At 37.6% G+C, this 14532-nt stretch overlaps 1 protein-coding gene across 1 annotated transcript in view; it reads left to right on the top strand.

Moving 5' to 3' along the window:
- CCDC39 (coiled-coil domain containing 39) overlaps window positions 1-14532 on the top strand; it is a 64614-nt gene that overhangs the window by 15734 nt on the left and 34348 nt on the right. The window contains exons 5-8 of the mRNA XM_050780107.1: window positions 6900-6992; window positions 7089-7217; window positions 11678-11869; window positions 14346-14449. Coding sequence (XP_050636064.1) covers window positions 6900-6992; window positions 7089-7217; window positions 11678-11869; window positions 14346-14449 — 518 coding nt within the window. The remainder of the gene's footprint in view (window positions 1-6899; window positions 6993-7088; window positions 7218-11677; window positions 11870-14345; window positions 14450-14532) is intronic.

Genomic DNA, 14532 nt, shown 5'->3' with positions numbered 1-14532 from the left:
AGGGAGCAATTCTGAAACTTCTAAGTCAGAGGCTTCTTGGAGAAGCTAATAAAGCCAAATGTCTTCTCTGTAGAAAAAAATGACTATATTCAAATGCCCATAAAATATTACTGACTGTTTTATAGATTCTCTGATTCCCTTTGATTATTTGAGGATCCACGGACCGCAGGTTAAGAATATCCTGATTTATAAGGATGCTCAAAAGCATTTCAGAAGAGAAAGTTTTCTACTAGAAGTATTTTAATGTATTTTAGCTATTTTGCCTAAAATGTAGTTTGAATATTACATGTAGTTTTTGCTGATTTGAGACTGTAGTGCTATTGATTATGTTATAAAAATCACTTAAAATCTACTTATATCTGGTGATACTAATAAAGCTAGTATTATAAAACATGCTATTTTCTAGTAGATTTAATACCAAATGCATTATTTTAAAACTTTCAAATAGCAACTTATAACTTAAGTTTTTTCTAATTTACTTTAAAAATATTAAAAGTCATTTTAGAAACAATTGAGTTTTTATGCAGCTATGTGCAAACACATTACATTAGCTTTTTGGGATTAAAAGATAAGAAAGATAGGTATTGGGGAGCAAGATGGCCGAATAGGAACAGCTCCAGTCTCCAACTCCCAGCGCGAGCAACACAGAAGACCGGTGATTTCTGCATTTTCAACTGAGGTACTGGGTTCATCTCACTGGGGAGTGCTGGACGATCGGTGCTGGTCAGCTGCTGCAGCCCGACCAGCGAGAGCTGAAGCAGGGCGAGGCATCGCCTCACCTGGGAAGCGCAAGGGGGAAGGGAATCCCTTTTCCTAGCCAGGGGAACTGAGACACACAACACCTGGAAAATCGGGTAACTCCCACCCCAATACTGCGCTTTAAGCAAACAGGCACACCAGGAGATCATATCCCACACCTGGCCGGGAGGGTCCCACGCCCACGGAGCCTCCCTTATTGCTAGCACAGCAGTCTGCGATATCACCGCAAGGCAGCAACGAGGCTGGGGGAGGGGCGCCCACCATTGCTGAGGCTTAAGTAGGTAAACAAAGCCGCTGGGAAGCTCGAACTGGGTGGAGCTCACAGCAGCTCAAGGAAACCTGCCTGTCTCTGTAGACTCCACCTCTGGGGACAGGGCACAGTAAAAATAACAAAAACAGCAGAAACCTCTGCAGACGCAAACGACTCTGTCTGACAGCTTTAAAGAGAGCAGTGGATCTCCCAACACGGAGGTTGAGATCTGAGAAGGGACAGACTCCCTGCTCAAGTGGGTCCCTGACCCCTGAGTAGCCTAACTGGGAGATATCCCCCACTAGGGGCAGTCTGACACCCCACACCTCACAGGGTGGAATACACCCCTGAGAGGAAGCTTCCAAAGCAAGAATCAGACAGGTACACTCGCTGTTCAGAAATATTCTATCTTCTGCAGCCTCTGCTGCTGATACCCAGGCAAACAGGGTCTGGAGTGGACCTCAAGCAATCTCCAGCAGACCTACAGCTGAGGGTCCTGACTGTTAGAAGGAAAACTATCAAACAGGAAGGACACCTACACCAAAACCCCATCAGTACATCACCATCATCAAAGACCAGAGGCAGATAAAACCACAAAGATGGGGAAAAAGCAGGGCAGAAAAGCTGGAAATTCAAAAAATAAGAGCGCATCTCCCCCGGCAAAGGAGCGCAGCTCATCGCCAGCAACGGATCAAAGCTGGACGGAGAATGACTTTGACGAGATGAGAGAAGAAGGCTTTAGTCCATCAAACTTCTCAGAGCTAAAGGAGGAATTACGTACCCAGCGCAAAGAAACTAAAAATCTTGAAAAAAAAGTGGAAGAATTGATGGCTAGAGTAATTAATGCAGAGAAGGTCATAAACGAAATGAAAGAGATGAAAACCATGACACGAGAAATACGTGACAAATGCACAAGCTTCAGTAACCAACTCGATCAACTGGAAGAAAGAGAGAGTATCAGCGATTGAGGATCATATGAATGAAATGAAGCGAGAAGAGAAACCAAAAGAAAAAAGAAGAAAAAGAAATGAACAAAGCCTGCAAGATGTATGGGATTATGTAAAAAGACCAAATCTACGTCTGATTGGGGTGCCTGAAAGTGAGGGGGAAGATGAAACCAAGTTGGAAAACACTCTTCAGGATATCATCCAGGAGAACTTCCCCAACCTAGTAGGGCAGGCCAACATTCAAATCCAGGAAATACAGAGAACACCACAAAGATACTCCTCGAGAAGAGCAACTCCAAGACACATAATTGCCAGATTCACCAAAGTTGAAATGAAGGAAAAAATGTTAAGGGCAGCCAGAGAGAAAGGTCGGGTTACCCACAAAGGGAAGCCCATCAGACTAACAGCAGATCTCTCAGCACAAACTCTACAAGCCAGAAGAGAGTGGGGGCCAATATTCAACATTCTTAAAGAAAAGAATTTTAAACCCAGAATTTCATATCCAGCCAAACTAAGTTTCATAAGTGAAGGAGAAATAAAATCCTTTACAGATAAGCAAATGCTTAGAGATTTTGTCACCACTAGGCCTGCCTTACAAGAGACCCTGAAGGAAGCACTAAACATGGAAAGGAACAACCGGTACCAGCCATTGCAAAAACATGCCAAAATGTAAAGACCATCGAGGCTAGGAAGAAACTGCATCAACTAACGAGCAAAATAACCAGTTAATATAAGGGCAGGATCAAGTTCACACATAACAATCTTAACGTTAAATGTAAATGGACTAAATGCTCCAATTAAAAGACACAGACTGGCAAACTGGATAAAGAGTCAAGACCCATCAGTCTGCTGTATTCAGGAGACCCATCTCACACGCAGAGACATACATAGGCTCAAAATAAAGGGATGGAGGAAGATTTACCAAGCAAATGGAGAACAAAAAAAAGCAGGGGTTGCAATCCTAGTCTCTGATGAAACAGACTTTAAACCATCAAAGATCAAAAGAGACAAAGAAGGCCATTACATAATGGTAAAGGGATCAATTCAACAGGAAGAACTAACTATCCTAAATATATATGCACCCAATACAGGAGCACCCAGATTCATCAAGCAAGTCCTTAGAGACTTACAAAGAGACTTAGACTCCCATACAATAATAATGGGAGACTTCAACACTCCACTGTCAACATTAGACAGATCAATGAGACAGAAAGTTAACAAGGATATCCAGGAATTGAACTCAGCTCTGCAGCAAGCAGACCTAATAGACATCTATAGAACTCTCCACCCCAAATCAACAGAATATACATTCTTCTCAGCACCACATCGTACTTACTCCAAAATTGACCACGTAATTGGAAGTAAAGCACTCCTCAGCAAATGTACAAGAACAGAAATTATAACAAACTGTCTCTCAGACCACAGTGCAATCAAACTAGAACTCAGGACTAAGAAACTCAATCAAAACCGCTCAACTACATGGAAACTGAACAACCTGCTCCTGAATGACTACTGGGTACATAACGAAATGAAGGCAGAAATAAAGATGTTCTTTGAAACCAATGAGAACAAAGATACAACATACCAGAATCTCTGGGACACATTTAAAGCAGTGTGTAGAGGGAAATTTATAGCACTAAATGCCCACAAGAGAAAGCAGGAAAGATCTAAAATTGACACTCTAACATCACAATTAAAAGAACTAGAGAAGCAAGAGCAAACACATTCAAAAGCTAGCAGAAGGCAAGAAATAACTAAGATCAGAGCAGAACTGAAGGAGATAGAGACACAAAAAACCCTCCAAAACATCAATGAATCCAGGAGTTGGTTTTTTGAAAAGATCAACAAAATTGACAGACCACTAGCAAGACTAATAAAGAAGAGAGAAGAATCAAATCGACGCAATTAAAAATGATAAAGGGGATATCACCACCAACCCCACAGAAATACAAACTACCATCAGAGAATACTATAAACACCTCTATGCAAATAAACTGGAAAATCTAGAAGAAATGGATAATTTCCTGGACACTTACACTCTTCCAAGACTAAACCAGGAAGAAGTTGAATCCCTGAATAGACCAATAGCAGGCTCTGAAATTGAGGCAATAATTAATAGCCTACCAACCAAAAAAAGGCCAGGACCAGATGGAATCACAGCTGAATTCTACCAGAGGTACAAGGAGGAGTTGGTACCATTCCTTCTGAAACTATTCCAATCAATAGAAAAAGAGGGAATCCTCCCTAACTCATTTTATGAGGCCAACATCATCCTGATACCAAAGCCTGGCAGAGACATAACAAAAAAAGAGAATTTTAGACCAATATCCCTGATGAACATCGATGCAAAAATCCTCAATAAAATACTGGCAAACCGGATTCAGCAACACATCAAAAAGCTTATCCACCATGATCAAGTGGGCTTCATCCCTGGGATGCAAGGCTGGTTCAACATTCGCAAATCAATAAACATAATCCAGCATATAAACAGAACCAAAGACAAGAACCACATGATTATCTCAATAGATGCAGAAAAGGCTTTTGACAAAATTCAACAGCCCTTCATGCTAAAAACGCTCAATAAATTCGGTATTGATGGAACGTACCTCAAAATAATAAGAGCTATTTTTGACAAACCCACAGCCAATATCATACTGAATGGGCAAAAACTGGAAAAATTCCCTTTGAAAACTGGCACAAGACAGGGATGCCCTCTCTCACCACTCCTATTCAACATAGTGTTGGAAGTTCTGGCTAGGGCAATCAGGCAAGAGAAAGAAATCAAGGGTATTCAGTTAGGAAAAGAAGAGTCAAATTGTCCCTGTTTGCAGATGACATGATTGTATATTTAGAAAACCCCATTGTCTCAGCCCAAAATCTCCTTAAGCTGATAAGCAACTTCAGCAAAGTCTCAGGATACAAAATTAATGTGCAAAAATCACAAGCATTCTTATACACCAGTAACAGACAAACAGAGAGCCAAATCAGGAATGAACTTCCATTCACAATTGCTTCCAAGAGAATAAAATACCTAGGAATCCAACTTACAAGGGATGTAAAGGACCTCTTCAAGGAGAACTACAAACCACTGCTCAGTGAAATAGAAGAGGACACAAACAAATGGAAGAACATACCATGCTCATGGATAGGAAGAATCAATATCGTGAAAATGGCCATACTGCCCAAGGTAATTTATAGATTCAATGCCATCCCCATCAAGCTACCAATGAGTTTCTTCACAGAATTGGAAAAAACTGCTTTAAAGTTCATATGGAACCAAAAAAGAGCCCGCATCTCCAAGACAATCCTAAGTCAAAAGAACAAAGCTGGAGGCATCACGCTACCTGACTTCAAACTATACTACAAGGCTACAGTAACCAAAACAGCATGGTACTGCTACCAAAACAGAGATATAGACCAATGGAACAGAACAGAGTCCGCAGAAATAATACCACACATCTACACCCATCTGATCTTTGACAAACCTGAGAGAAACAAGAAATGGGGAAAGGATTCCCTATTTAATAAATGGTGCTGGGAAAATTGGCTAGCCATAAGTAGAAAGCTGAAACTGGATCCTTTCCTTACTCCTTATACGAAAATTAATTCAAGATGGATTAGAGACTTAAATGTTAGACCTAATACCATAAAAATCCTAGAGGAAAACCTAGGTAGTACCATTCACGACATAGGCATGGGAAAAGACTTCATGTCTAAAACACCAAAAGCAACGGCAGCAAAAGCCAAAATTGACAAATGGGATCTGATTAAACTAAAGAGCTTCTGCACAGCAAAAGAAACTACCATCAGAGTGAACAGGCAACCTACAGAATGGGAGAAAATTTTTGCAATCTACTCATCTGACAAAGGGCTAATATCCAGAACCTACAAAGAACTCAAACAAATTTACAAGAAAAAAACAAACAACCCCATCAAAAAGTGGGCAAAGGATATGAAAAGACATTTCTCAAAAGAAGACATTCATACAGCCAACAGACACATGAAAAAATGCTCATCATCACTGGCCATCAGAGAAATGCAAATCAAAACCACAATGAGATACCATCTCACACCAGTTAGAATGGCGATCATTAAAAAGTCAGGAAACAACAGGTGCTGGAGAGGATGTGGAGAAATAGGAACACTTTTACACTGTTGGTGGGATTGTAAACTAGTTCAACCATTAAGGAAAACAGTATGGCGATTCCTCAAGGATCTAGAACTAGATGTACCATATGACCCAGCCATCCCATTACTGGGTATATACCCAAAGGATTATAAATTATGCTGCTATAAAGACACATGCACACGTATGTTTATTGCAGCACTGTTCACAATAGCAAAGACTTGGAATCAACCCAAATGTCCATCAGTGACAGATTGGATTAAGAAAATGTGGCACATATACACCATGGAATACTATGCAGCCATAAAAAAGGATGAGTTTGTGTCCTTTGTAGGGACATGGATGCAGCTGGAAACCATCATTCTTAGCAAACTATCACAAGAACAGAAAACCAAATACCGCATGTTCTCACTCATAGGTGGGAACTGAACAATGAGATCACTTGGACTCGGGAAGGGGAACATCACACACTGGGGCCTATCATGGGGAGTGGGGGGAGGGATTGCATTGGGAGTTACACCTGATGTAAATGACGAGTTGATGGGTGCTGACGAGTTGATGGGTGCAGCACACCAACATGGCACAAGTATACATATGTAACAAACCTGCATGTTATGCACATGTACCCTAGAACTTGAAGTATAATAATAATAAATAAATTAAAAAAAAAGATAAGAAAGATATTATTTCACAGTTGTTTTAGATATCAAATAAATGTATATGTATAGTGTAATACTATTTAATGTTAGATACACTAATAACATTTAAATTAGTAGAATGAGAATTATAAGTATCTTTGTATATAATTACATTATAGGCACTGACTCTGCAATTAGAAAGACTAACTTTGGAATGTAATCAAAAGAGAAAGATACTTGACAATGAACTTACAGAGACTATAAGTGCACAGGTTAGTTTAAGGAAGATTTTTATTTCTTAATTTTCAAGGTGATGTTTGCAAAACCACTTAAATTTACAGAAATGTTGTTTGCTCTCTATTTGACAGTTAGAATTGGATAAAGCGGCACAAGATTTTTGTAAGATTCATAATGAAAGACAAGAACTCATTAAACAGTGGGAGAACACAATAGAACAGATGCGGAAGAGGGATGGAGACATAGATAACAGTGCTTTGGTAAAGTAGTTGTTTGGTCCTTGTAATGTTCAGCTGTATTTGTCTCTTTTGTATTTAACTCATTATTCCAAATGTAAATCACACTGTTATTTGAAAGTCAATTTTGTAGCAATATTGAGTAGTTTTGGTAAATATTTTTGAAAGCTGACTCTATATGCATTTGGAAATGTGGTGAAGATTATTTGCATGTAGTATTATAACTCCAAACACTGGATCCTGTCATCTCAGAATTGTGGAACAAGAGAGAGTCAGTAGATACTGTTGTTGCAATAAAACCAACGCCCTGACTTACACATGACTGTCCAAGGTCCCTTGGATTTAATGTGTATGCTATTTGGCAGTAAGTTACAATAGGAAAATGAACCTCCATGAATAACCAAGGGACAAGGAGAGAGAGTCAGAAAAGAAACCTAGACTACAATTTGAAGCTGAGACACCAGTAATGACATAGAGGCTTGGAAGGGGGTAATAGTGCACTGATAACACAGACCAAGTGTTATCTCTTGTTATTTTCAGAAGTAATTTAGGATAATGTTTTTGGAAAATCATCAAGGAGTGAAATAATGGGGAGTAAAAGTGGGAAGATTTGAGAAAGAGAAGGAATTCGGAGTCAGGTGAGAAGATGGGTTAAATTCCATCTACTCCACGGAAAGGCATTTGGCAAGCAGCTCAGGCTACTGGGAGTTTAAATTTTGGTATCTGGGTGTGGTTTACTTTTGGTTGTTATATTTTCAATTTCTGTAAGTAACCAACATTTTGTCAACAAAATGGGTTATACCTCCCTAGGAGGGACAAAGGACAACCAATCTTAACTATGAGGTTCTCTTAATTCTTTTTTTTTTTTTTTGAGACGGAGTCTTGCTCTGTCGCCCAGGCTGGAGTGCAGAGGCGCGATCTCTGCTCATTGCAAGCTCGGCCTCCCGGGTTTACACCATTCTCCTGCCTCAGCCTCCCGAGTAGCTGGGACTACAGGCGCCCGCCACCACGCCCGGCTAATTTTTTTGTATTTTTAGTAGAGACGGGGTTTCACTGTGTTAGCCAAGATGATATCGATCTCCTGACCTCGTGATCTGCCTGCCTTGGCCTCCCAAAGTGCTGGGATTACAGACGTGAGCCACTGCGCCGGGCCCAGGTTCTCTTAATTCTTAATGCTGATACTACTTTTTTTTTTTTTTTTGAGACGGAGTTTCACTTTTGTGGCCCAGGCTGGAGTGCAATGCTGTGATCTCAGCTCACTGCAATCTCTGCCTCCCGGATTCAAGCAATTCTCCTGCCTCATCCTCCCAAGTAGCTGGGATTACAGGCTCCCACCCCCATGCCCAGCTAATTTTTTTTTTTTTTTCCCAGTAGAGACAGGGTTTCATCATGTTGGCCAGGCTGGTCCTGAACTCCTGACCTCAGGCCATCTGCTCGCCTACCAAAGTGCTGGGATTTCAGGCGTGAGCCACCACACTCGGTCTGTTATTAATATTTCTTAACTTCTCATTGCTTTCAAACATTAAGCTGTCAATTTACAAGGAAGAAGCTGAAGCAAAATTAATGGAGCAGAGTTTCTTTGGGCCAAGCTTGAGGATTGCAGCCTGGGAGTATAGATTCAAGTTGCCCTGATATACACTCCAATTAGCAGTAGTTACAAGTAGATTTTTAAAGGGGGAAAAAAGAGGAAGTTCCTGATTTGTTTATCAAGAATTTACATTGAAATAACATCAGCTATTGATTGGCTATACATTGTTAAGCTGTGGGGTGTGGGTTATAGCATCTGCTGAGGCATTATTAGGTTAATTTACAGCTACTTGTGGCAATCGCAAGCTGTACCAAGAGATGAATACACAGCTCATAAAAGGGGTTGAGTGGGATGTTATTTCTGTCTGATTTTAATGCCTTTCTGGGCTTGATAATGTAAAATTCTCAGATAAAAATTCTTTTCTCAAGTCATGACTGCTTCCTCTCTGTAAGTCATGTGCCAATTATGGATCCACAATCAGTTTTCTCATACAACCCCATGGCTAAAGTAACTCAGTCAGCTGATTTGGCAGAATACACAACTAATAGCTCCCTAGTTACATTCACAGAGGTTCCTTTCTTACATGTTGACATCTCCTCACTGTGCTGTCAGGGACTAAGGAGGGTGCTAAGAGGTGGTTCCATTGGCAGCGGGATGCTTCTAAGTGTTTGACAACTGCTCTCTGAGAATAAAACAAAATAGAACACATTTTTAAAAAACCCCTGATATATAGGATTTCTGATTTCTATGGTTTTATTATTTTCATACTGTTACCAGAAAGGGGTCCTGATCCAGACCCTGAAAGAGTGTTCTTGGATCTCATGCAAGAAAAAATTTGAGGCAAATCCACAGAGTAAAAGTGAAAGCAGGTTTATTAAGAAAGCAAAGGAATAAAGGAATGACTGTTCCATAGGCAAAGCAGCCCTGACGACTGGTGGTTGCCCATTTTTATGGTTATTTCTTGATTATATGCTAAATAAGGGGTAGATTATTCATGCCTCCCCCTTTTAGACCACAGAGGGTAACTCCCTGACATTGCTAGGGCATTTGAAAACTGCCATGGTGCTGGTGGGAGTTTCTTTTAGTAGGCTAATGTATCATAATTAGCATATAATAAGCAGTGAAGTTGACCAGAGGTCACTCTGTTTGCCATCTTGGTCAGGGGGGGTTTTAGCTGGTTTCTTTACTGCAATCTTTTTTATCAGCAAGTTCTTTATGACCTGTATCTTGAGCCAACCTCCTGTCTCATCCTGTGACTTAGATTGCCTGTCTAGGAATGCAGCCCTGTAGGTCACAGCCTTATTTTACGCTATTCCTCTTCAAGGAAGATGGAGTTGCTCTGGTTCAAATGCCTCTGACAGTAGCATATTTGAGGGTGGCATATTTTGTCTCCTAACTGAACTCTTTTGTTCCTCTTCCTGCAAAACAATTCATTCCTGCCTTCTCAGCATTTTCTTGTCAGGGGTCTGGTCATAAAATCCTGAAATTATATTCTTAAAAGAAACCATGTGGAGAAATGGAAAAATATTTTTCTACTATGCTTTTATTACAGTGTAGAAGTTTTAAAATATTACTTAGTATTACCTATATGAAAAATTTATGATGAATAACACTATTAAGTATGATATTAAAGTAGAATTAAAGCATCTGATTAAGTGGTAGAAAAAATCATAAGGCAAGAAACTCTGGATTCATATTTTGAAATATTTAAACAGGAAGTTTTGACGTGTCTTTTGAGTGAATGACAGTAAATATTTAGAATGCTACTATTATGGAAAGCTAATTCTATAATCAAACAACTTAAAAATTGGATTAAACAACTTGAAAATTAAACAACTTTAAATTTTCCTTTTTAAAATATGTTATATCTCAGATGTGTAGCCATTTAATATGCTAATATGTATACATGTAGCATTTCTAAAATCTACTGATTTCAGAACACATACCTCCTCCCCCAGTCTCCTGTGATTAGTTGTTTGGAAGGACCTCATTTTGGAATACATGCAAGTAATATATATTAGGGTAATTTTTTTCTAATTCATCCAACTTATTGCCATCAGCATCACTTGTAAACACAACATCTAATCTTTTTATTTCCCAGTTTTGAAATCTTTTTGTTTTACATTACTTAAAAGGTAATCTTTAACATGATATTTGAATTTTTTCACAGTTTGGCCCTAACCCCTACTTTTCCAGCTTTATACCTTTCATCTGGACCCCAACCCTTCTTAATATATTCCCTTTGCACCCTTGCCTTCCCACCCTACACTTTAACTACATTAGAGTATTTATGCAACCCCATTCATGTTTGTAAGCCTGATTCAAATGATGCCTCTTGGGCACGTCTTTTTTCTTCTTCTACTTTTTCTTTTTCTTTTCCTTTTCTTCCCTATCCTGGAAAGCCAGGAAAGTGTAATGTCATCTAATGACTCCTCTTGGAAATAATTCATCATGTCTTTGTTCCCATGGTACTTTGTCCACATTTCAGTTACAGTGCTTTGTGTATTCTATTTATTATTGTCTCTATGACCAGTGAAAGGCCTGAATGAAGACATTCCTATTGAAACCAGTAACTAAAATGCTATTTTCAAAACATGAAAAAAAAGTCTGTAAAATATTTGGGAAACTTCACTGAAACCCCGCTTTCCAGTTGAAAAATATTCAACACTGTTACATTTGTAGGTTTTACCTTTCATGTATAACTGTTTTCTCATCTCTTTAGCAAAATACCAGATATATGAAAGAAATAGAGACATTTAACAATATGAATTTATAGACATTAATATGTAGCATACTAATATTTTGTTTTTGTTAATATAAAAGTATTTAAAATGTTTTCTAAGAAGTTTTGGTAAAATAAGTACTAAATGTAATAATAGAAAAATAAAAACTAAATTCCTTTTAGTTTTGTCAGTTTAAACATATATTTAAGTAAATACATTTGTTGTAATCCTAGGAATTAGCAAGGATAAAGCAGGAAACAAGAGAAAAAGAAAATTTGGTTAAAGAAAAGATCAAGTTTTTGGAAAATGAGATTGGGAATAACACAGAATATGAGAAAAGAATTTCTGTGGCTGATCGTAAACTTTTAAAAAGTAGAACGGCATATCAAGACCATGAAACTAGTAGAATTCAGCTGAAGGGTGAGGTATGTCAACTAAAAAAGACTGGCTTGTATGTTCATGACAAATTACTATAAAATATAAAATAAGCATAAAGCTTTTCCTATGTTGAAGAAACAGCTTCTAGTGTTTTGGGTTTTTTTTTTAATGTCTCTTTGTTTGTGGAACTTTTGGGATACTCTGATTAAGCCCCTAATTAAGCACCACGGGGTGCCATTCACATCACAGGTAAATGGTTTGCAAATATTTTCTTCCATTCTAGGCTGCCTTTTCATTTTACTGGTGGTTCCTTTTCCTTAAAGAAACTTTTTAGTTTGATGTAGTCCTGCATGTTTATTTTTGCTTTTGTTGCCTGTAATTTTGGTGTCAAATTCAAAAAATCATTACAGATACCAATGTCAAGCAGTTTTTCTCCTATGTTTTCTTTGAGAAGTTTTACAGTGTCAGGTCTTATAGTTAAGTCTTTAATCCATTTGGAATTAATTTTTGTATGTGGTACCAGAGAACAGCCCAATTTCTTTCTCTTTTTTTTTTTTTTTGCGTGTGGCTATCCTGTTTTCTTAACGCCATTGATTGAAGGGACTATCCTTTCTCCATTGTGTATTCTTGACACCTTTGCTGGAAATTAGTTGATCATATATGCATGAGTTTATTTTCGGGTTCTCTATTCTGTTCCATTTTTCTATGTGTCTGGTTTTTTTTGCCAGTACAGTCAGCCTTCCTTATCCATGGATTCTGCATGTGCAGATTCAACCAACAATTGATGAAAAATATTCAGAAAAGAAACCCAATAAAAATAATAATATAACAATACTTTAAAAGATATAAATTTTAAAAATATGAAAAGTGTTTACATAGCATTTACATTGTATTAGGTGTTATAAATAATCAAGAAATTATTTAAAGTATACAGGAGGATGTGCATAGGTTATATGCAAATACATGTCGTTTTATATAAGTGACCTCCACATCTGGTAGATTTTGGTATCTGTGAGGGATCCTGGAACCAATCTCCTGTAGATGCCAATGGATGACTGCATCATTTTGTTTTGATTAGTTTGGCTTTGTAATACAATTTTAAATAAAAAAGTATGTTGCCTCCAGCTTTGTTCTTTCTGCTTAAGATTACTTGAGCTATTTGGGATCTTTTATGGTTCCATATGAATTTTAGAATTCTTTTTCTATTTCAGTGAAGAATGACATTGGAATTTTGATATTGTATTGAATCTGTCAACCTAAATAACAGAGAGAGGCCCTCTAAAAATATTGAGCTTAATTAGGAATAAGCAGGGCATTTGAAAATCCAGTATATACAGGCTATGATAGATTATAGGCATATCTAGGGAGATAAAGGAAGGCAAAAGTTTTTAAAGGTAAAATGAGTAAGTTTACCTAAGTTTTTTAAAAATAATAACCCTTGGCTATAGGAATCAATAAGGGTAGTGTCAGTCCAAGGTTGATCAGTCAGTTACTGGGCAGGTGTCTTGGTAGAAGGGTTTTTGTGCAACGTTGCAGTGGTCTTTATGCAAGCCTGTGGTTCTGGCAGTGTCTCTTGGGATAGCTCTTGTTATTGGGCAAATATGTGTGAGAACTCTGTCTTCATGGCCTTCCTTAGCTCAATTTTGTCAGGGTTTGACACAAGTGATTCCATTTTGATTTTGACAACTTTCACAAATCTGTAGATCGCTTTGAATAGTATGAACATTTTAACAGTATTAATTCTTCCAACCCATGAACACAGGATATCTTTATGTCCTCTACAATTTCTTTCATCAATGTTTTATAGTTTTTAGTGTACAGATGTTTTTCTTCCTTTGTTAAATTTATTCCTAAATATTTTATTCTTTTTGATGCCATTGTAAATGGGATTGTTTTCTTGATTTCTTTTTTTGGATTGCTTGTTGTAAGTGTATAGAATACAACTGGTTTTGTATATTGATCTTGTATCCAGAAACCTTGCTGAATGTGTCTGTTCTGAGAGTATTTGGTGGAGAGTTTAGGGTTTTTGCAAAGGTCCTTAATGAAAAAGAAAATTTGTATCTTGGATTTTCTGTTTTCATAATTTCGATTAATAGTAAAATGCAGTTTACTGTTGATTAACAGTAAAATGTAGTTATTAGGAGTCTGATGTATTAGAATCTTTTGAGATTTTTCAAATCCAATTAAACTTATAATTCTTATGAGCACATATATATTAGCTTATCTTGACTTTGGGGATGTGCTCTTTCTGAGCAGGTCTAGTGATATTAGACATTTCTGCATTTACTTTCAACACATATATGTTCTCTATAATTTTCTAGGATTATACAACAAAGCCGGTTACAATTTGGTATCAGATCAGTATGGAAATCTGTTTATATATTAAATATAAGAAAATGGCTACTATTTTTGTGGGTGTGATGTAGGTTAAAACTTAAAGTAGGCAGAATAAAACTCAGAAATGAAATTAAGTTATAAGATACAGAGTAAATATATAATTTCTGTCTGTTAACTAATAAATAGCTGGATTCTTTAAAAGCCACTGTGAATAGAACTTCCAGTGATTTAGAAGCTCTGAGGAAAAATATTTCCAAGATAAAGAAGGACATTCATGAAGAAACAGCAAGGTAAGCAAAAAGCTATTTAAATATGCTTATGATTAATTCTACTATATCTAGAAAATTATTAAATATTTAAGACTACTTGTTGG

The sequence above is a fragment of the Macaca thibetana genome, chromosome 2, assembly GCF_024542745.1.
Source record: "Macaca thibetana thibetana isolate TM-01 chromosome 2, ASM2454274v1, whole genome shotgun sequence".
In the NCBI taxonomy this organism is placed as follows: Eukaryota; Metazoa; Chordata; class Mammalia; order Primates; family Cercopithecidae; genus Macaca; species Macaca thibetana.
The sequence above is the reverse complement of the archived record's forward strand: the minus strand, read 5'-3'. Positions and strand labels throughout refer to the sequence as shown.